Raw genomic sequence first — 20412 nt, 5'->3', positions numbered from 1 at the left:
CAAAATGTGCAAAACATATATTTTTTATTTTTCTTGATCATAGCTTAACAAGTAGAATACCTTTTTTCTGTGTGTCTATTCAGAATCAATACTTTTTGAACAGAGTCCCTGAGGACATCTGACTCCACTCCAGATGTTGTCAAATTGTACCATAGTTGTAAAAAGCATTGGAATTTGGCCTCTGGGGCAAGGAGAGATGTCCTATTCTTATTAAGGCATTTTGTGAACTATATAAATCACACAAATGTCTGGGAGGGCTTTTGCTCGCAAAACAAGCAGTAACAATATTTATGGATACATTTCATTAAAATGAAATATAAGCTGCAAGATCTGTAATTGTGAGCAGGTGCAATAGTAAGTCTTGGCAGATATTTTTCATCCACAGGGAGCACTCAGGGTTGGTTTCCTGAACAAAATTATCCTAGTGATGCACCACTTAAAATCCTTTCAAGTCCAAGAACAAGCTTGAACACTTTACAAGAGCTTCCAAGACACCCTTACCAATGCAAATCTGAGGCATATCTCTGAGTTACAGGTTAAAGCTGTGCTACTTCAAGCAGTATTTCACATTTTCTTTTCTACCTGTTTTCACATTTTAACTGATATTATGCACTGGATCTTTTTTCTTGGGCAATTCAACCCATAGATCTGAACTGCAAGAGATCATAAATAGCCTTATTTTGGCTAAATGCTTTTACTTTGATGATTAAAAAGATATTCTTTCCCAAGGATTTGCAATGTGTAATAGAAAGAATGAACGGAATATGGGAGGGGAAAAAAAAAAAAAAAAAAAAACTCCTGACATTAGTCCATTCACATGTGAGCTTAGTTTTCCATTGCAAGTTCTTCTATTGAGTTTTAGTGTATCTGCCGTAGCTGTTGTCTGTACATTGTTACCGTAGAACATTCACATTTCACATACATTCCAAGCAGCGAAGGTTTCTCATTATGCAACTGTGATAATTGTAAAATCATATAGCCCAGACATCTTTCACTGAAGATCCTGGAGGGGCCAAATGTGAGGCACTACATCTTTGCAAGATGAAATGAACAGCAGCATAGCTCATATGGAGCAAGACTTTGATGTGTCTTGCCAAGCAGCGAAAACACCTATGTGGCTTCATCTTTCATGCTTTTGAGCTGGCATGAAGTGTAATGCTAAGAGAAGTATTGCACTGGTGACTGGGGTATGCAATCCCAGTATTAAATTGAATTCACAAAAATAAAATCTATCTTTTAACGCTCGCTTCATCTTTTCCTCTATGGGCAAAGCACATAAAGCAAAGCCACGACATTATACACATCTGGCTAGCTTTTGCAATGCAATGTATGATTTCTGTTTCTGCACTACTTACCTGTTTTGTTTGTTTTTATTTCAGTTTTATCAGACTGTTTGGGCTTGATTTGGTGATGCACAAACTATTTACAGTGCTCAATTTGTAGGGGAAGAAAATGGGCTACTGCACTGCTCCTTCTGCAGCGAATCATGAGTCAGAAAAGCTTTTTTGTAATGAATGATATTTCCATGTACTTCATCTAACCATGACTCACAGAAACCCTTTTGGTTTGGCCAAATCTGAAAGGGCCCATAATCCAATTGGGCAGTTACAAAAGCAAACACAATAATTGATGCGACAGGTTTGCTGGGAAATACATTGAGGGCCAAACGCAATCCAAACACAACAAAACCACCACTGCAGGTTGCTTTCAAATGAGCATGTAGCTGAAATGCCTATAAAATAATCCATTCCCGCAACAAACCCCTGGTTAGGCAATTACCTGAAAAGAAAAACACTAAAACATCAAAGTGTTCAGATTTCATCCTGTGATGGTTACAAGACTGTTTAAGAGTGAATGGATTGGTTAAAGCCACAATCAGTATGTTCCAGGAACTAAGACATAACATTACCTACTTCAGTTTACATACAGGCTCTAATGGAAGAGGGTTACTCTAAGAGAAAAGTGCAGACAGAGACTACAGTAAACTACAGTCCAAAACAAAATCCATTCCTAAAACATACTGACAGTAGCTTTATGCCCTCAGAATATACACATGTTCCTTTTTTTTGGCCATTTTTGTAATACAATAGAGCTTTTAAAAATGAGCTAAAACAATGCAGTCCACTCTTTCATTAAAAATAAAGAGTGCTGCAGAGTTCAAAACATCTCTTCCTCACCCTGTCTAGTGTTGAAAGCAGAGTCCTGCTAACCCAACCTTTCAAGCTCTCCTCATGTCTTCTAATGCGTTTCATTGTAGTCCATGATCCGCAGGTCCTGCTGCCTCCGTCTCTGAATGTTGTAGGCCCGGGCTCTGGGGCGATTCACGGGCTGGAGGTCAGATGGCTCTGACAGGCTATGGACTGACATGCCCTCATTGCTCAGGCAAGGTCGGGGTTTTTCTGCATGTTCTGAGTTGTGTTCCTGCAGATCGTGGGACAGGCTGGTGAGGGGTGCTGGTTCCTCCTCATGCCTGCTCTTCCTCTTATTCAACAGCTCTTGGTTGTGAATTCCCAGGAAGCTCTGGGCACTTGGACAGGAGCCTACATCCAGTGGGGAGTTGCAGGACAGGACAGACAGGTCTTCTTCCTGACTGCCGTTGATCAGTGCAGGGGATGGTGGAGATCCAGGAGAGAAGTCACCATTGATACACATGTATGAATTCTCTTCTCTCTTGCTTGGCTCAGAGATTTGGGCTGGTGTGAAAGACCCTGCATTATTGCCATTTGGGCTAAAGTACAAAAACAAACAGACATTTGTTTAATATCTTCAAAGCTGATTCATTTATTACACAGTCTCTATAAGATTAATCAAGGAAGAGCATCCTAGAGCAGCAGAGATTTCTGACAATACAGCATACGTGTGTACTGTGTCTCGTATATCTCTTAAAACACATGATGGAACTCCAACACCATTTGCCAAGTCATATGTACTGCTTGTCCCTTAGATCAGTGTACACAGTGTACTGCCTATTTTCTCTACACATTTTTATGTTTTTTCCCCCTTAGCCAGTCATAGGATTGGATATATTATCCAGCAGCTCCAGTAAAAGCAGAGACTTTAGAGACCCTCGTACACTGTGTTTCAAAACATGACTGCTGACATAGCGTTAGCTTGTTCCAGTACACTAGTGCAAATTCACAGACTTTAGTCTTTTGAAGATTTTCTTCAAGATGGGTGCTGAAAATTTTTGTCTTTGAAAAGTAGTTTAAGAGACTAGAGAAAGATCAAGCATGTGACGTGGCACCATACATATATGCTGATATTACATTATATAAAACACTGGTAGACAATGAAATGTATCAGTACAAACAGCAGTTAAAAATATCCTTATAAAAGGTTAACTTGGACTTCATAAACCTTAATATATACAGGTTTAAGTGAATTAATTTAGACTTTTAAAGTCCTTTTTAATACCTGCTGTAATGAGCCAGATTTAGGCCCAACATAGATGGAATCTTGGAAAAAATTCTACATGCATAGAAAAAATAAAACTCACAGAAAAATATGAAAGAAATATTTAGAACTTTTAAGGCCATACATCGCTTTAATAAAATTTATGAGGTTTTAAGGACCCACAAATACCACAAGATAAAGTTTAGCAGATGTTATAGACTTAACAGGCAAGCATTATTCTTAATATGCATTCCTTTGTTATGTTTTACCCAGCAAAACAATCAGAAACAAACAGGTTCCAAGTAACTCACCTCTTGTTTGGAGGGCTGCTGGGTTCAGCAGCACCCCCTGCTGGTGCACTGTTGGAAAGACTGTTGATCTCTAGCTGGCTGTAGAGCTGAAGCAGTTCAGATTGCAGTGCCTGAGTCACATGCTTTTGGGCCAAATACCTGTTCTCTGAAGCTTGCAGCTGCCCCCTACGGGACAAAACACAAATCATCAAGAGGAATTTACACTTTTATAAATAGAAGGTAGAAATTTTTACACTAAGAGCTCAAGCAGATGTGTTACACACCTTGTAGTGGAAAGGAAAAAAAAAAAAAAAAAAAAAAAAAAAAAAAAAATCAGATACATCAAGCGTTACAATACCCAAAAACAAAGCAGTGCTACTCAAAACCATGATGGACAGTGCATTAAGAAAGAAGCATGTACTTGGCCTGGGCTTTGACATTTTCCAGAAGTTTCTTCTGCTCCAGAATGAGGTGTTCTTTCTTGGTGAGTTGGGCCTCCAGGTCTGTGATTCGTTGCTGAGCTGCCTCCAGCCTCTGGCTCTGCTGCATGGAGCTCTGTCTCAACCTCTCAACCTCTCGTGCAGAACACGCCCGCAGCATCTTCAGCTCCTAATACCAAAGAGACATACACTTCAAAAGAGACTTGAGACACGACTCGGATTCTCAACCCAGTAACTCAGGACTCACAACCCAGAGACTCTAAGACTCAATCTGGACTTGCAACCCAGAGACTCGAGACTCGACTGTGACTTGCATAAAGTGACCTTATGAACATCTGAGGAACACTTCCTAACCTGCTGACAGTGGATTGTTGGAATGAGTACCGTTATGTCGTGCTTGTCTCACATGAGAGGGGCTGCATATTTACCTTATCTGCTTCAGGTCCTAAACGCTGGATTTCCTCCACACACAGTTTGTTGGCTTCCCCTAGCAGCAGCAGCTGTTTGTTCAAGAAGGCCATCTGCTGCTCCATACTTTCACTGTTGTTGAGCTTGAGTGTGCATAAGACATATTAAATGAATCACACTGCAGAAAACTGATTATACAAATGCATGTGAATTATTATTCATGCACTCTAACTGATAAGGTAGCTGATTTTGGAGACAGCAGTCTCAAAGTTCAGCTCACCTTAATAGACAGCTGGCTGAGCAGGTGTCCTGTATTGCCCAGTTTGTTATTGGCTCTCTGCAGCTCCGCCTCCATCTCACCCATTCTTTTCTGTCTGTCCTGCAAATCACTCTGATAAAACAGGGGGGGAGGGGGAGGGGTGGGGGGTTGAACAAAAAAAACAAAACAAAACAAAAAAAACTGTTGTGGCACTTTTAATCTTTAAAATAAATAGCCACCTTTTTTTAAAAGCATACTCAAAAAAGATGGAGGATTTCATTTCAAGTTTTTGGCATTTAGGCGATTTACACAATTCTTGCCTTACTCAAAATGTAGTCAACATGCTAAGACATCTTTCATGTTCAAAGTTTGTTTCTTTAGTTTTGCACTAGGACTACAAGCCTAAAGTGGGTAACAAATAACAGAAGCTTATATCCCACCAATTTGCACTTTCTGCAATGCATTTTGCACATATTGTCACTTATTTGCCCCAATCAAAACCAAATTGTTTAGTAATCTCAAAGAAACCTACTTAGCAAATCTGGTACTTAGTAAAACTAAAGAAACTACAGAAAGCAAATGTCTTGTCTGACTACATTAGTGTTAAGGTGAAAAATTCTATCATGGTTGCGCAACTGTAACCCATTTACTCCAAACAGGAACCACTCAACTATATGTTGGCCTGTTAATCTGTTCGTACAAAATCATCAGCACTTTTTACTATAAGCACCATTTACTATTGGCTTCCAGTTTGGGTACATGACAATTCCATCAGCACTACCAGTTGTCTGTCCTTGCGTCAGGCACTGACCTGCAGTTCCTGAGTCTTGGTATGGTAGCCGTTTCTCTCCTGCTGGAGCTGCTGGACCTGGCTGTGGAGCTGCTTCACAAGCGCCTCACTATCCCGCTGAAGTTGCTTTGAGCGCTGCCGTTCTTCCTGCAGACTTACCCGCAGAGTCTGGATCTCCACATCCTGCAGCCGCAGCTGGGCCTTCTGCACCACACACACAGAGATACAATTGCATTAATTTATCAGACTCCTGAATTATGAATGTTAAAAGAATAGTTAAAAAGCAAATCAAATTTACACAATTATCCCAAATGAAGGTGATCAACCAAGTCATATCTGTCTTCAGTTTGCTAGCGTGGACAAATTAGACAAAAGGTATTAACAAAATTAAGTCCTTTAAGGCCCAGTGTGGCTGCAGGTTTTTCGTTGCAACAAAGCAGGAGCACAGTTGAAACTGAGACTGACTGAATAACTGAGTGGGATCAGGTTTGCTCTCTAATTGTTTGGAATGAAAACCCTTTGCAGATAAGATTGGAAACCTCTGTCACACAGTGTCAGAAACCACATAAGTAAATCTATTTGAGATTACTTTGTAAGTTTTTGCAGTTTGAGTGAAGCATGCGCTGATTAAGTATGCAGCTGTCGAAACGCTAACTTGTGACTATAAGGCTACATGCTTTCATTACTTGTTAGTTACATTAGTCCTGCAGCTTCTGCGTAAAAGTAAATAAGCAAATTTCAGACTAACAAGTCTGGACTGAAGACCATCTTAACAGTTACATAGAGAACCCTGCACTATTTGTTCTACCATTTACACAAAATGCAAATCTTTTTTGATGTTTGCTCACAACGCTCTCAAATATCTTAATAAGGGATTTGTAAATAGTCATAAAAACAATGTTACAATATAGGAATAAAGTGAGCAAGAACATGGTTATAAATGGTCAAATCATGAATCTCAAGTCTGTTCTACTTTACCATAGAGCTGTTCTGCTCCTCCAATGCAGTGGCGTTGATAACACGGCGGAGGAGGCGGCGATTGCGCAGTGCATGCTGCTCTCTTTTGTGCCTCTCATAAAGCAGTTGGTTATGCATTAGCAGCAGTTGACTGCGCAGCAATGCTAATTCATCTGGAGCTCCTGGGCTTATACCTGCAAAATATACACCAGCCTTAGTAACACGGGATGTCCATTACTGTTCTGGTACACAAGGTTTATCTATTCTAGTAGAGATGACCCAGGCTGATCTAGAAGACCTAAATTCAATCAGTGCATATTGGAATAGACTGATGTCAGCTCTATTAAACCCAATGAAACGCTGATCTTTCATTAAAGCTATTTTGTTCAAATGTGCTATATTTACACCAGTGTTGTAGGTGTGGCGAACATCTTGTGTGGTGAGGCATGCCAATATTCTGATTACAGTTGAGCCGTTTTGTCAGATCAGACAGTACAGGAGAATATCCAACATTAAATGACTGACAGATTAGAGGCATAAAAAACTTGATTAGGACATCCATAATTTCTAGGGTCATGGTAGTACATTTCTAAACCTACAACTGACAATCTGAGCATACGTTTGATAAACTGGTAGGAGAAGATTAAATTTAACATTTTAAATGGCAAATACAAAACAAATGAACATTAGGAAAGACACAGAGTATCAGTATTCATTTTGAAAGACAGGCAATAAAACAGAAATAGAAAGCGATACAAACAGAGAGGCAGGAAAGGACCCAAAGGACAGGCTGGAGGATAGAGTCTTCTCGACAGAGTGCAGAGTCTACTTGTATATTAGATTACTAAATACCTTTTCCTTTAGCGCTATGATGTTTACCTCCTGAATGTGGCTCAGATGACTGGCTTGACAGAGAAGGAGATCTGAAAAAACAGCATGTGCAGAACTTTCACATATTTCTCTGCAAAAACGAAACCTCTAAAACCAGGCTTAAACTGGTACTTATCCAATTTTTTAAAAATTCTTTATCTTTTTTGCCTTTCAATAATTCTAAGGTAGGAAGTCCTATTCTTGAATATAAACTTTTCTAAAATATTTTCTTCATCAGTGATAGCCTTACACATCTTACCCTTAAAGAATTGACAAAATAACATCTAAAAACTGTAGAACATTTAATAACTTCTTAAGTTTATTTCCTTTTTTGCACTTAAATTGATACAGAGTTGGTCTTGAGATCTTTTGGAAGTTTTTTTTTTTAAAAGCTTTTGCGAATCCCTCTCATGGACATCTCATACCTCAACACTTTCTCGTGGAGGTCATGGCCTTGCTGGATAAGACGATCTAGCACCTCAAGAGGAGACGTGGCAGACAGATCCTCTCCTTCCAGCTCTTCTCTCTGTTCCTGCTGTCCTCCAGCATTCCGCTGAGCCTCTGCTGTCCTCTTCTCCACAAACAGAGAGGCCAGTCTGGGTAAGGCCAGGTCAAACAGCGGCTCGTAGGGACACAATCCCTTGGACAGCTCCACTGAGGTGTCCTCAGCAGCGCAGGGGCTGAAGGAGTTCTCTATAGGTGTGAAAGAGGGCCAGGAGGACATGGGGGGATGCTGCCCCATGCCTTTAGCAGTACTTGGGGTTCTATCCGGTGTGGAGGCCAGATTACAGGACAGGGTGTCATGAGTGGAGTTCAAGGGGAGTGGAGCATCAGTAGCGTTGGAAAAGGAGGAGTCCAGTCCTGGTGCAGGCAGTGGGTCCACACGACCATGGGTTAGTGTCTGCAACTCTGCCTCTGTGATGGCATCTGAGGCGCAAAAAGGGTGGATAAGTAAAATGATTACTAGTCAGCAGAGCTAAGAACAATCAAACTTTTAACAATGGACATATATCATACAATAGACTTTTTTCAATAGTTTCACTACAGCTCTAATCAGTAGGTTAACTACTTGAATTAGGCAGAAACAAATTAAAAAACAAAACAAAACAAACAAACAAACAAAAAAAAAAAACGCACCGGAAGGTAATACATGTGGCATTTAAAAGGTGGCTTTTAGACTGAAGGGAAACACTACAGAAATGTATTTTCCCTTCCTATCAGTATTGTTAGAAATGCTTTTTCATACTACTACTACTACTACTACTACTAACACATTTACAAATTAAACACTTCATGAAGTCAGATTGTGACACTTTTTTTATTCATTCATTCATTTACTACAACTGAATTATTATTATTATTATTATTATTATTATTATTATTATCATCATCATCATCATTGTTATCATCATCATCATCATCGTTATCATCATCATCATCATCGTTATTAATAATAATAATAATAATAATAATAATAATAATGTTGCTTGTATAAATGTCACCTTTAAGTAATGTGCATTGTTAGGCTGTTGGTTTCCACTCTTACCTTCCTCTCTGTCTCCCTCTGTTCGCTTCACAAAGTCAGAAAGCTCCATCAACGTAATGGGACTCAAACCATCTCCTGCATCCCCTGAGAAACAGTAAGGAACACAACACTCTTTTCTTAGGCTGGTTTCACATGGTGAAACCAACATGCAACCTCCATCATTTGAAACATACATGAAACTAAATTTCACGACTTGTATAATGTAAGGCATCCTGACTTGAAACTCAGCAACAGCTGTAAGTTCTTAACTTTGTAAAGCAAATCAAAACATACTTATACTGAACAAAAAACTGAAGATGGTTCATGAAATGGCTGAAAAGAGAGCAAATACAAATGGTAATGGCTACAAACAATACATTTTAAAATGTTTTAACATACACAGAAGAGACAAAAAACTTAAATAACCAGTACAGATCCACAGATAGACAAGTAAAATATAAATAGGAATATAAATGTAGAAAACGTAATGGCAATTACAGAACAATAAAAATTATATAAAGATGGTAAAAATGCTGCAAATATGCAAACACAAATAGCAGATGTCTTTATGTAGCAAAAACAAAGGCTTAATAAATAAATTTAAAAAACGAGACGGTAATATGGCAAACTGGTGCTGTATGAAATTTTCATTGCTTGTGTAACTGTCAAGGAAAATGCCAGCCTTAGCGTAACATCAGAAGTTTTTTAATACCAAAACCATAAAATTAAACCAGAAACAAACAAGAAAACAAAAATACAACTAGCTAAAACTGAAGCTGCTGCCTACCTTTGCTGCTGATATTTGTGGGCGTGCCTTTTTTTAGCTCTTTGATAAGCTCCTCATTTGCCTGGGCAAATTCCATAATTGGACAACGGAGAGCAAAAAAGGAAAAACAGACATGCAGATTGTCAGACTCCAAATGGTCTTAAATGTGGATTAACACAGCATTAATGATTCCATGTGATCTTTTACCTTTGCAGGAGGAAGAGTAGTGCTGGTGTTTTGGACAGTGTGCTCAAGCTCTTCAGAGAGTGAAGGGAGAGGAGAGGACCCTGAGGGCGTGGAGGCAGATGGAGTCCATTTTCCATCCACTGTGGAAGATATATTACTCAGCATTAAGTTCTAGCAAACATAGTCTCAGGTCATATAAGCACTGACAGCTAAGAACATAAGCCTCGCAATGGTTAAACCTTTACTTTTTATCCTGAAGAAGCACAACCAAGCACAAAGTACCACTACTGCTCTGACCTGGTGTGCTGGGGACCCGTCCCGAGAGGTGCGAGGCACTGTGTGAGAGATCAGAGACAGTGGTGGGGGACATTCCCCTAGAGCTAGGAGGGGTACTCATCCCACAGACAGAGGAAGGGCTCCATAAAATCTCCTTCATCCCTGAGGACATCACCTCAAGACCCTGTCATCATAACATACAAAACAATCAGACACTGCTTAGCTTGTTATAGTTGATTATTAGTTATGATCTGATTACTTTGTAAAGCAACCGTGGCATATACAAAAGGACCAAAAATAAATAAATAAATAAGAAAGTTTACATAAAATTGACCAACAAAAGAAGAGGGCTACGGCAATACACTGACAATACAACATGATGCCAAAGCCTTGCATGATATCAACTATATTTTAGTAATATTGTCATCTATTGCAACTGTGTTGTTTGAACACCAAAGGCTGCAAACAAATTAACCTAAACAAGTATGTTCAACTTAAGGGAGAATTCCACCAAATTTCAAAATTTCTCATTATTACAATATTTGAGATGTAAAAAAAATTAAACAGAGTGGTTCAATGTGAAACAGTTAATTGTAGAAAACTATTTTATGTACTATCCATTTTATTCAGTGAAGCAACTTCTGTCTTCTTTCCATATAAATGTTGATAACAGCAAAATAGTGGTAAATCTAAAGACACTGTTTTGCCATACAATGTTCTGCATGCACCTTCCACATCATGACTTAAAGACTGGAAATTTTGAGGCATCAGTGGAATTCCCCTGGCATCATTAGCAGGTTGAGCCACAAGATGGATACAGTCATTTTTCTATAAATTTTGTTCAAAATATTGTTTATATTAAATATTAAATGATGTACCCAGTATCATGAATCAAATTAAATCAAGAGATGAAATTATGATGATCATACATGAAGACTTTTTACATTAATCATACATAATGGCACTTTTTCATCAATTTTCTTAAAGTGCTGATCTAGAACCAGACTACATTCTTATTTTGGATGATCTTATTGAGGAGAACATATCCTAGATCAGCGCTCCTACTCTGAGGAGCCTGATAAATAGGGTTTATAAATATATATCCTGATAAAAATGTGTTTGAGTGCAATCACTTATTGGTAGAATGGTTTACCTGTCCACTGGGGGTCTGTGGGCTAAGGTATGCATGCTGGGTAACTGTGAGATGGGGTAATGAAAGAGAGAGGGACTGGCGCTCTGTGACCATCGAGGTGAAAGAATTTCCTGTAAAGACAAAGAAAAACACATTCAGAAAGTGAACCACAGATATCAATGACCAATCTATGAATTTTATGAATCAACACAATTATAGTGATTCAATCACTTCTAAGAGCAGTCTAGTCTAGATCATTCTAACCATGGTTGCTGAGGTCCGACAAGGACCTGCTGCAATCAACAGGGCGCCGTGGCACATGGTCAGGCAGGGATGAGTAGCCTTCCTCACAAGACGCCTCCTTCGGGTCCAGGGAAACTTTGGCACATTCAATCACAATATCGTGAGTTTCGAATCTCTTCCACCTGGAGCAGAGATGGATACCATGAAGAAAAATAATAGAATACCAAAACATCATGACACAGACATGGAGAACAATAAAACCTACCTGTTTGGGTCCAGCTCATAGTCTTTGGTTCCAGTGACAAGCTCTGGATGTATCCGCACATGCTCCAGCATTGGCTGAGTGGAAAAAGAACCACCAAGCTATCAAAAATGTTTTTCCCTTGCCAACAATTAAAACCTTACGGGCTAGATATGTGGGTGCACAGTGACTTGCATGGACATTTGGCTTTGCAGGATGTTTTGCAGTAATTGCTGTAAACATAAAAGAGAACATAGAGGAGCTAAAAAGCAGAATCCTTACCTTGACCACCTCTTCAAAGGTGTCCACATTTTCCTTCATACTATAGTGGGCCCTCAGGTAGGACACAAAGTTGCAGGGGTACATGCCATAAAGGCGGTGGAAAAGTGAGTACACACTGGCATGAAGGTGAACTGCATAAACTCCATGAGCATGGCCTAGAAGACACATATTTAAACAGTTTAACAGTGAGAGAACACTGCGCACCCTTTGGTTGCTGATTTACATCATTTTTTATTTGGTTTTATATGTTTTGAAAGTTCTGGCCAGGGTACGTTTCCACCATGACTGCTTAAAAAGACTTTGTACTCCAGCGCTTGTCTTGGCTGTCAGCTGGGGGGATTTACACCATGCCTATGGAGTATAACTAGGCCGCTGCCCAAGAGACTTTACATCACGGAGGCGGAGTGTTACTAGGCTGCTGGCTTTACATTGCAGCACAGGTGTTTGTCCAGGCCACAGGCTGCGAGACTTTACAACGTGCCTGTCTGGGCTGCCGACAAGGACCAAACGCGTGCCTGTCTGGGCTGCCGACAAGGACAGAACGCGTGCCTGTCTGGGCTGCCGACAAGGACAGAACGCGTGCCTGTCTGGGCTGCCGACAAGGACAGAACGCGTGCCTGTCTGGGCTGCCGACAAGGACAGAACGCGTGCCTGTTGTAATTTAAAAATTCCACTTTTACATTGCCACTTCAATCTAAAGCCAATTAATCTTTCATCCCTCCCACCGGCTGACAGAATTTACATCATGGTCGGGTAATTTCTTTCCCTGCCAGCTGGAGAACTGCGTGTTCTTAACTTGTTGTAACTGAAGAAGCCTTACATTTAAGAAAAGCACTATATGAATTAAACTAATTATTGATTTCTGAACTCAAGCATACAAAGGAATTTTGCATGCAGACCTGAAGACAACTCAAAGTACAAGAATTTCAAACACACCAGCCACATTATGAAAGAATTCTTTCCCAAAATGAAAATAACACTCTTGTAATGGCCTGCTTGAAATAAATCCACTTAGATTGACATATTGTTTCCTACATCAATGATATTAATACATTTTGGCATAATTATCACAAATTACCAGGATTTCTCTGATTCCAAGCTGCCAGTCTTCCAAAGATGTCGAAAAACTCAAACAGGAGTTGTTTGCTGGTCTGTGGTATCATGGGTAGCAGGATTATCAACACCAGCACTCCAGTTATGAGAACTGCAATATCCGATTCAGTCTGGCGTAGTAGCAACATACACCAAGGAGAAGAAACAAATGACACTGAATTAAATGTTGATATGTTTTTAAATCCTACTCTGGCAACACTTCTATTCACCATTTAGTAATAAGTTTTCCTGGAAGGCACAATAACCCTGAGAATAACGCAGGATTTATTTCTGCACTTGTGTAAGTCATGTTTCCCTCACCAGCGTTAAAATAACCCTCCATATCTAGGACATTATCCATTTTCAAAAACTCCCAGTTCACTGTTAGTTCTGCCTGGCTGGCCTTTTCCCTAGTACCTTGAGGCATTTGAGCAGTGAAGCGAGCAGCGGGAAGCGAGGTATCTTGTGGATCCACGACGGCTGCTTACGAATGACATGGCCAAGGAGGGTGAGGGTTGGTAGTCTGAAGCTCTGCTTGGCCATACACTCGTTCATCTTGTCTAAAAGGTGCTTTAGGGAGAAGGAAAAGCCATAGTGATTAATGGGGGGTTATGACATCAAAGTCAATGGAGCAAACCAGAAATTCTTAGCTTGAAATGTCAAATTCTGTTTATATATCCAAGAAAAGCTTGAAGGCACGCAACATTATTTCACACCTCTGATACAGTGCTTGCTAACAGTCAGCCCATGAGTGCAAATGCTTTCCTCACCTTATCGTGAGGCTCCCTCACAGAAGACAGGATGTCTGCAGCCTGAGGAGAGTTGGTGTCCAAATAATAATCCACAAGGTCATTGACAAGCACAGATCCTTTATCTAGAACACACATTGACAGGAAATACATAGAAGAACTTAAGCTCAATATGTTCCAAAAAAAAAAAAAAAAAAAACCTGAAAGCCCTTACTGTATACACAATACATGTCTTAAAGTATAGACACCACTTCTAATTATCAAATTCACCCCACACCAATTGCTGACACAGGAAATCAACTGCACACACAGCTTGCATAATCTCCATTAAAAAGCACCACCAACAGAATATGACGTTCTAGCGCAGCCGCAGATGAGCCTTGCCCAATGCCAAGTGAGGTGTAAAGCTTCTCGCCATTAGGCTGTTCTCTGAAGTCATGGAGCACCATCCAATACCTTTGGGATGAGCTGGAGCGGCATTTGAGATCCAGAGTTAATCACACAACATCGGTACCAAACCTCTTCAATGCTCTTATGGCTGAATGCAACAAAATCCTCAAAGTGACGTTTCAATATCTAGCATAAAGCCCACCCAGAGGAGTAGAGGCTGTTGCTACAACGAAGTGGGCACAAATTCCCAATTAATACCCTCAATTTCAGTAAGTAACGATGGACAAGCAGGTGTCTACAACCTTAGGGACTTAACATGCAGTTTCGTCTGTGTGTTCCCTTTAAACAGGGCATTAACAAAGTTAAGTGAATGTCACAAACCTGTGCTGAGGCTCTCCTGTAAGAGACTTCTGACCTGTTCCAGTTCATGTAAATCTGTGGACTCCAAAAGGGGGAGGAGGTCGAACACGTTTGGCTGGTCCTTGGCCATGGCAGTGCTGGGCAGGGGGCAGGACTACAGGCTTTGTCACAGTGTATTCGAAGGCTCTGCTGTGTCAACATGGAGTGCCTGGACAAAAATATAACTAAATAAATCAAAGTTTCTATGAGAGGTGAGCCCGATTAATGCTCTCAGTAATCTGACAGTTCAGTTTATGCAAACGAATGCCTGCCTGCTGCATGCGTCAGTATGTCGGTGCTAAACTGGCTAGCAAGCCTGGCAAAATCTGTAGGTTATGTGGAGCACTGAACCTGCTCTAAACAACCCAGGGCGCGCAGATTGTACATAGCTGCTCACTGGCAACGTGTTTACTGCTTTTTTGTGTGTTATATAAACACGTTACACGTTCTATACCCTTCTCTACGAGGCCGAAATTGCCTTCTTATTCCGTTCCACCTTAAACTGTGCAGCAGTTCGGTTACATTCGGTCGCTTTCAACGTGTCAAAGCGTAACTGCTGCGCAATTTAAGGTGGAACGGATAATTCGAATAAGAAACCAGCTTCACCCTCGTTCTCTCTTATGTACACTGCATCACGTGATCAAGCATTGCTGCACTTAGTACGACGAAAGAAACAGGGACGTTAACAAACGAAACCTTAAACAATTTAACGGCCCTTCATTCGCAGGAGCGCACAGCACTGTGCACAGCGACTGACAGCCAGCAAGCTCTCAATCACAGCTAACCTCAGCTAGCGAGCCACCACAAAGCCATCGGTTTAGCTCAAGCTAACGGCAATGACACGTCCCTAATTGCTGCGTTTACAACAACGTAACACATACGAGGTCTAACCAGCTCGATTAAAAATTCCGAACAGGCTTAAAAAACACTTTATTTGCGATAGTTACCCTTTAAAAAGTCTGGACCTTGCGCGCTGCCGCCATCTTGGCCACCTCACGACCTAACCGGGCTGACTACGCGGACGAAAGGAAAAAAATAGTCCGTTCGCGGCGCCTTCGCGATAAGGTCCCGAAGGAAAACGACGTCCAGCGACCACCGTACTGTTGACTGTCACCACCAGCCGGACACTAACAGCGTCTTCTGCCACACTATCGCGGGACCATGGCGTTTGCAGTAAGAAGGTGTGAGTAGCAGCACGACTGCAACCAGCTTAGCGTGGAGCGTGACAGGAGCCCAGTGCGCATGCGCCATATAAAAACAAATTACGTCAGTCATGTTTATTCATCAACGTCAGGTAGCCTGATCCTGATCTTAGAGTGCGATGAAAATACATACAGAAATGTTTACTTTGAGTGTTATGGTTGTTTTTTTATTATTCAACAAATGTAATACCACATATAATATACTTTATCTCTGATGTACATCGTTTGTCATGTAAGAAAAGTAGGTTATTTTAGCTTCTGAATTTTTTTTAAACCAATATTTTCTGATTTTCTATAATCTAATGAAAGGTCTTTTTTTCTTTTTTATTCTTTAATTTTTCTCTCTTTCTATGCTTATTTTTGAGTTACTCTGTGCTGCTCAAATATTCCTTTTTTATATGTATTCTTCTCCACTGTACAATTTCTGCTTCAAATAAATAAATAAATAAATAAATAAGGAGCTAAATAAGGGCTAAGGGGATGATACTGATTTTGTAAAACTGCTTTCAAAAGACTTGTCCAGATTTGTAGTTGATCATTCCGTATTTATCATGTACTTGGAAAAAGTTTTGTTTGTTTATAATGCTGTTTATAAGGATAAAGTAAAGCAGTATTATATTATTATCCTAATTGCAACCTCAGCAAAATTATAATCTCAGCATAAACATACCCATACATGTTTCTTGTACAAGATGTTAAAACTTTGACCTTGCAACAAAACAGAAAAGCTGTAAAAACTGTGGACATTTGTAAATCACTGAGTGTATATAGCAGTAGCCCTACACCCATTATCTCTTTTTAATGTTCATTAATTCTGTTCTTAGCACCTTTTTGCGGAAGCATTAGTGTTTTCCTTAAAAACTAATAAAGAGAAGTGAGAAAAGAGCCCACAAGGCAGTGGACCAAAAGTTCACCCAGTGCCTTTAACCCTCAAACCACTCTATCATCACATTTTCAAATGTGGGTTTTCAAACCTGCTTTTTATACATGTGCTGAGAAAAAAAACTACATGTCAGAGACCAAATGAAATAAAAATGATTGGCAGGCGACACTTTGATGCAGCAAAAACGAAAACTAAAGATTTCAAATAGGCTACATTTGACCTGCTTAAACAGAGTGATTTACTTTTTTCCCTATTCATTTTGTTATTTTAGCATAGTAAGTATTTCAAATACTATGTACACACTTGTTCTATTTATAAGTACAAAATCAAATGACCTTATGCATGAAAAAAATGTAAGTGGATATGCAGTAATTTTTTACAACACAGGTCTTTTGACTTTGTACTTATGCAAACAAATGTGTATATATATTAAAATATAAAAATAATGTGCATTTTAAATACCAAAGTATATTAAATAATGAAACCAAAAGTGTCTCAATACTTATTTCCCCTAATAGTAAATACAACTAAGCAAGAATTAGCATAAATCTTATCTTACTGTATAATAAAATCTTAGAGAAATTAGTGATTATATGTTTATTCAGGAAAACAATGGACACCAGAGACAAGTTTTTTTTTTCCTTTCAGTCAGAGAAACGGAGCTAAACTGAAGTAAATTATCTTGATAGAACACTGTCAGAGAAACTATACTGTCCAAGTAAATTTTGGTCCAAACAAACAAGGTACAAATTTGAAGATACAATCAAAGGTATAATTTGGTCCTTAAGATCCAATTGAGTTTTTAAGGTACGTCTACTACATCTACTTTCTCTGGAAGTGGGGAAAGAACCAAAAATGCATGTGTCTAATTTTTAATTAATTTTTATTCGGTAGAATCATGCTTATATTTAAACATAACATATACTCTGCAAGTATATATGGGACTGCTGGGATAGGCTCCAGCACCCCCCGCGACCCTGAGGGAGAAGCGGCTTAGAAAGTGTGTGTGTGTGTGTGTGTGTGTGTGTGTGTGTGTGTGTGTGTGTGTGTGTGTGTGTGTGCATGCATGCATGCGTGCGTGTGTGTGTGTTTGAGTATATATGGGGCAGTCATGGGCTGGAGGTTAGGGAACCGGCCTTGTGACCGGAAGGCAGTACATGACTGAGGTGTGCTTGAGCAAGGCACCCTACCCCTAATTGCTCTGTCAGTTGAACTGCTGGTTCTGTGGATAGGGCTGCCCACCACTCCAGGCATGTGTGTGTGGTGTTTCTCGTCACGGATTGATTAAATGTGGCGGTGAAATTTCCCCGTTGTCGGACTAATAAGGGTCACTTAATCTATTACAGTATTGCACTTGTTTCATTGTGAAGTCAGAATGAAAACAAAAGGGATAAATTCTTGAAGTGAAAGAGGAATCAACCCATTACATTTCAGTTTACAATAGCTATTAATAATTTCATGAGAAGAAATGCCGCTATACGTGTTAAACACGTTACTCAATGAATGCCTGCAGCAGTCTACTCAGTGGGTTGTTAGAAATGGAAAACAGCAGCAGCTCCAAACCAGGCCTCTCCAACTGAAAGAGACACTGTGAAGCTGCTACAAGGTACACTACATGCTAATATGTATTGTCACAAGCTACAAGCAAAGCACTGAATGTCTTTTAGAAGCTTCCAATGTGTGTTTAATCTAGAACCACCATTTTTGCGGCTGCATAGTTTAAACTTCAACCTTGTCAGAAAGTGTTCATGCAATTCACTGTTAGCATAGTCCTAATAAACCACTATAATCCTATAGGAAAATTAAACCTTTTCAAACAGGAAGCAGCCTTATTGTAAAGTTATATTTCAACCACGGTTGTTGGTATTTATGGCCCAAATTGAAGGCCTAGCTCTCACAGTCATGGTTCACCACTGGTAAGGGGGCATATTTATACCATTGTAAATAAAATCAATAAATAAATAAAAAAATGCTGGAGTCAAGACAGAGTTTGGAGTTTAAATCAGCACCTTAAATGCAGCTATCTATTTACAATATAGCAATGCAGAGTATTTAGATTTTTACAGTAGTGGTGATTGTTACAGGACAAATAATCAGATGTCTGGTTCCTATAACTAACACTGCTCTCAGAACAATTCTGACTCTTTCTCTAGAATTTCTCTTTCTCTAGACAGCACTCTGAATGACTTTTTGACTCTAACATTCTTCAGAATTCCTCTTAAACATACAGCTGCTGCTATAGTTAGTGGATGTTTTTTCAATCTTATTCAAACTAAAAACATGACTAACATGTCTATAATGTGTGCTAGATAGAGGATTATTTTGAATGTTTTGAATTTAGTGGCACTGTATGATGCCATTAATGCTCAGATTCATAACCCTCTTGGGTGTACAAGCACAGTTTTAGAATGTTGTATGGAAATAAAAAATGAGATCTTTGACCAGACAAAAATAGATGGTGTTTATGCTCTGAACATTTCCGGATTTCCCACTGATAACTTAATTCCCGAAACCGCATTAGTCTTGGCAGACCATTTGGCCTCCAGCGATGCACGCATTAAATATGTGATCTGTTTAGTAATTAGACGTCCTAAAGTGGTGGGCCCCTATGGCTGGCTTTAAGAGTCACATTGAATGTGCTGGTAGCAACTTGGAGCAATGAGCCGATGTCATGATAATGAACTGCTGTCAAGGCCCTATTAGGCCCCTTAGTTTCCATTTAGGTGATACAAATACAGTAATTGCTCTTGCTCTAAGGGAAGTTTTAAGCTGTCTCTAGTGTCTCCAGTGTATTATGTGAACTTGAATGCTGCTGAAGAATGTTTTGATTAGTGAGGTTATAGTTACTGACAATGAGTGTCATCTCAAAACCTCAATGCATGAAATGACTGCTTATCAAAGTAAAGTATAGGACAAATACAGGACTAAGGTGGTATTAGATTGAAAAAATCTTCCTCTGTTGTCTACTGCTGAGTCGTACCTGTGAGAGTTCCTCTTTTGTGGTTTATAAGGTTAGTGGGCCCAGACCATGACATGCAGTTTGATGACAATAATAATAATAATAATAATAATAATAATGCATGGCATTGGTTTCATTTTTTGTTAAATTCAGTGGTTGCAGAGCTGCCTAGTGCCTCAATGTTTCACCAATGGTGCATCTTTCCACAACAACTATCCCTGTTTGGAGGGTAATCTGAACCAATCAAATCTACTTTTTGCATACAAAATGGGTTAATATGATTACATTAAGCATTTTAAACTATAGACATAGGAATCTATTTGGATTCCTGGGCATTTTGTGTCCAGGAATGGAATTATTTGTTTCTTGGACAGACAACCAAAATCAAAGATGATCCAAGAAAATTCTAGACATGTGGAGACCCTATAAGCAACCCTCATGTTCTCAATGCATGGGGCTGTACCATGGAGACACTGATGTAACTAGGATCTTATCGTCCCTAGTGCAAAACGTAATGTCCTTTCACAGAAATGAGCTTCAGTGAATAAAAAATAGTAATGCAATTTGCTTGTTTATTCCTTCTTTTGTCTCAAACAGGTTGCTCTTAAGGCATGCCAGTCCACCCAGTGGCATCTAATGCTAACATAAATGTTTATTAGACTATCTGTTTAAGATGTTAG

The 20412-nt window shown here is 39.6% G+C and overlaps 1 protein-coding gene across 3 annotated transcripts; it reads right to left on the bottom strand.

Moving 5' to 3' along the window:
- Positions 1-7: 7 nt before the first annotated feature.
- On the bottom strand, positions 8-15920 carry tsc1a (TSC complex subunit 1a). Of its 3 annotated transcripts, none has more exons than XM_017691199.2 (22): positions 15636-15920; positions 14671-14857; positions 13921-14024; positions 13568-13720; positions 13137-13281; positions 12059-12213; positions 11801-11874; positions 11557-11717; positions 11314-11423; positions 10182-10344; positions 9906-10024; positions 9720-9780; positions 8954-9037; positions 7833-8334; positions 7390-7460; positions 6559-6731; positions 5602-5784; positions 4812-4922; positions 4552-4674; positions 4105-4292; positions 3705-3869; positions 8-2728 (listed from the first exon to the last, which is right to left on the bottom strand). In XM_017691199.2, the coding sequence occupies exons 2-22, from the start codon at positions 14777-14779 to the stop codon at positions 2239-2241; spliced, it is 3444 nt and encodes a 1147-aa protein (XP_017546688.2). In that variant the 5' UTR covers positions 14780-14857; positions 15636-15920; the 3' UTR covers positions 8-2238. The 3 variants fall into 3 exon arrangements, with proteins under 3 accessions (XP_017546688.2, XP_017546689.2, XP_037387572.1); XM_017691200.2 differs by having other exon boundaries at positions 2239-2728; positions 7417-7460; XM_037531675.1 differs by lacking the exons at positions 13568-13720; positions 13921-14024; positions 14671-14857; positions 15636-15920 and having other exon boundaries at positions 2239-2728; positions 11557-11670; positions 13137-13275.
- Positions 15921-20412: the final 4492 nt, after the last annotated feature.

Source organism: Pygocentrus nattereri, chromosome 20, assembly GCF_015220715.1.
Source record: "Pygocentrus nattereri isolate fPygNat1 chromosome 20, fPygNat1.pri, whole genome shotgun sequence".
Taxonomy (NCBI): Eukaryota; Metazoa; Chordata; class Actinopteri; order Characiformes; family Serrasalmidae; genus Pygocentrus; species Pygocentrus nattereri.
Note: the sequence above shows the minus strand (reverse complement) of the source record. Positions and strands in the feature narration are given on the sequence as shown.

Bases quoted from the DNA above. Each gene is read 5' to 3' on its own strand.
- tsc1a (XM_017691199.2), bottom strand. From the start codon at position 14,779: ATGGCCAAGGACCAGCCAAACGTGTTCGACCTCCTCCCCCTTTTGGAG. The intron at 12,214-13,136 runs GTAATTTGTGAT...TGTGTCTTCTAG, and splicing joins TTGGAATCAGAGAAATCCTG to GCCATGCTCATGGAGTTTAT. The intron at 4,293-4,551 runs GTAAATATGCAG...CTTTGGTATTAG, and splicing joins TAGGACCTGAAGCAGATAAG to GAGCTGAAGATGCTGCGGGC.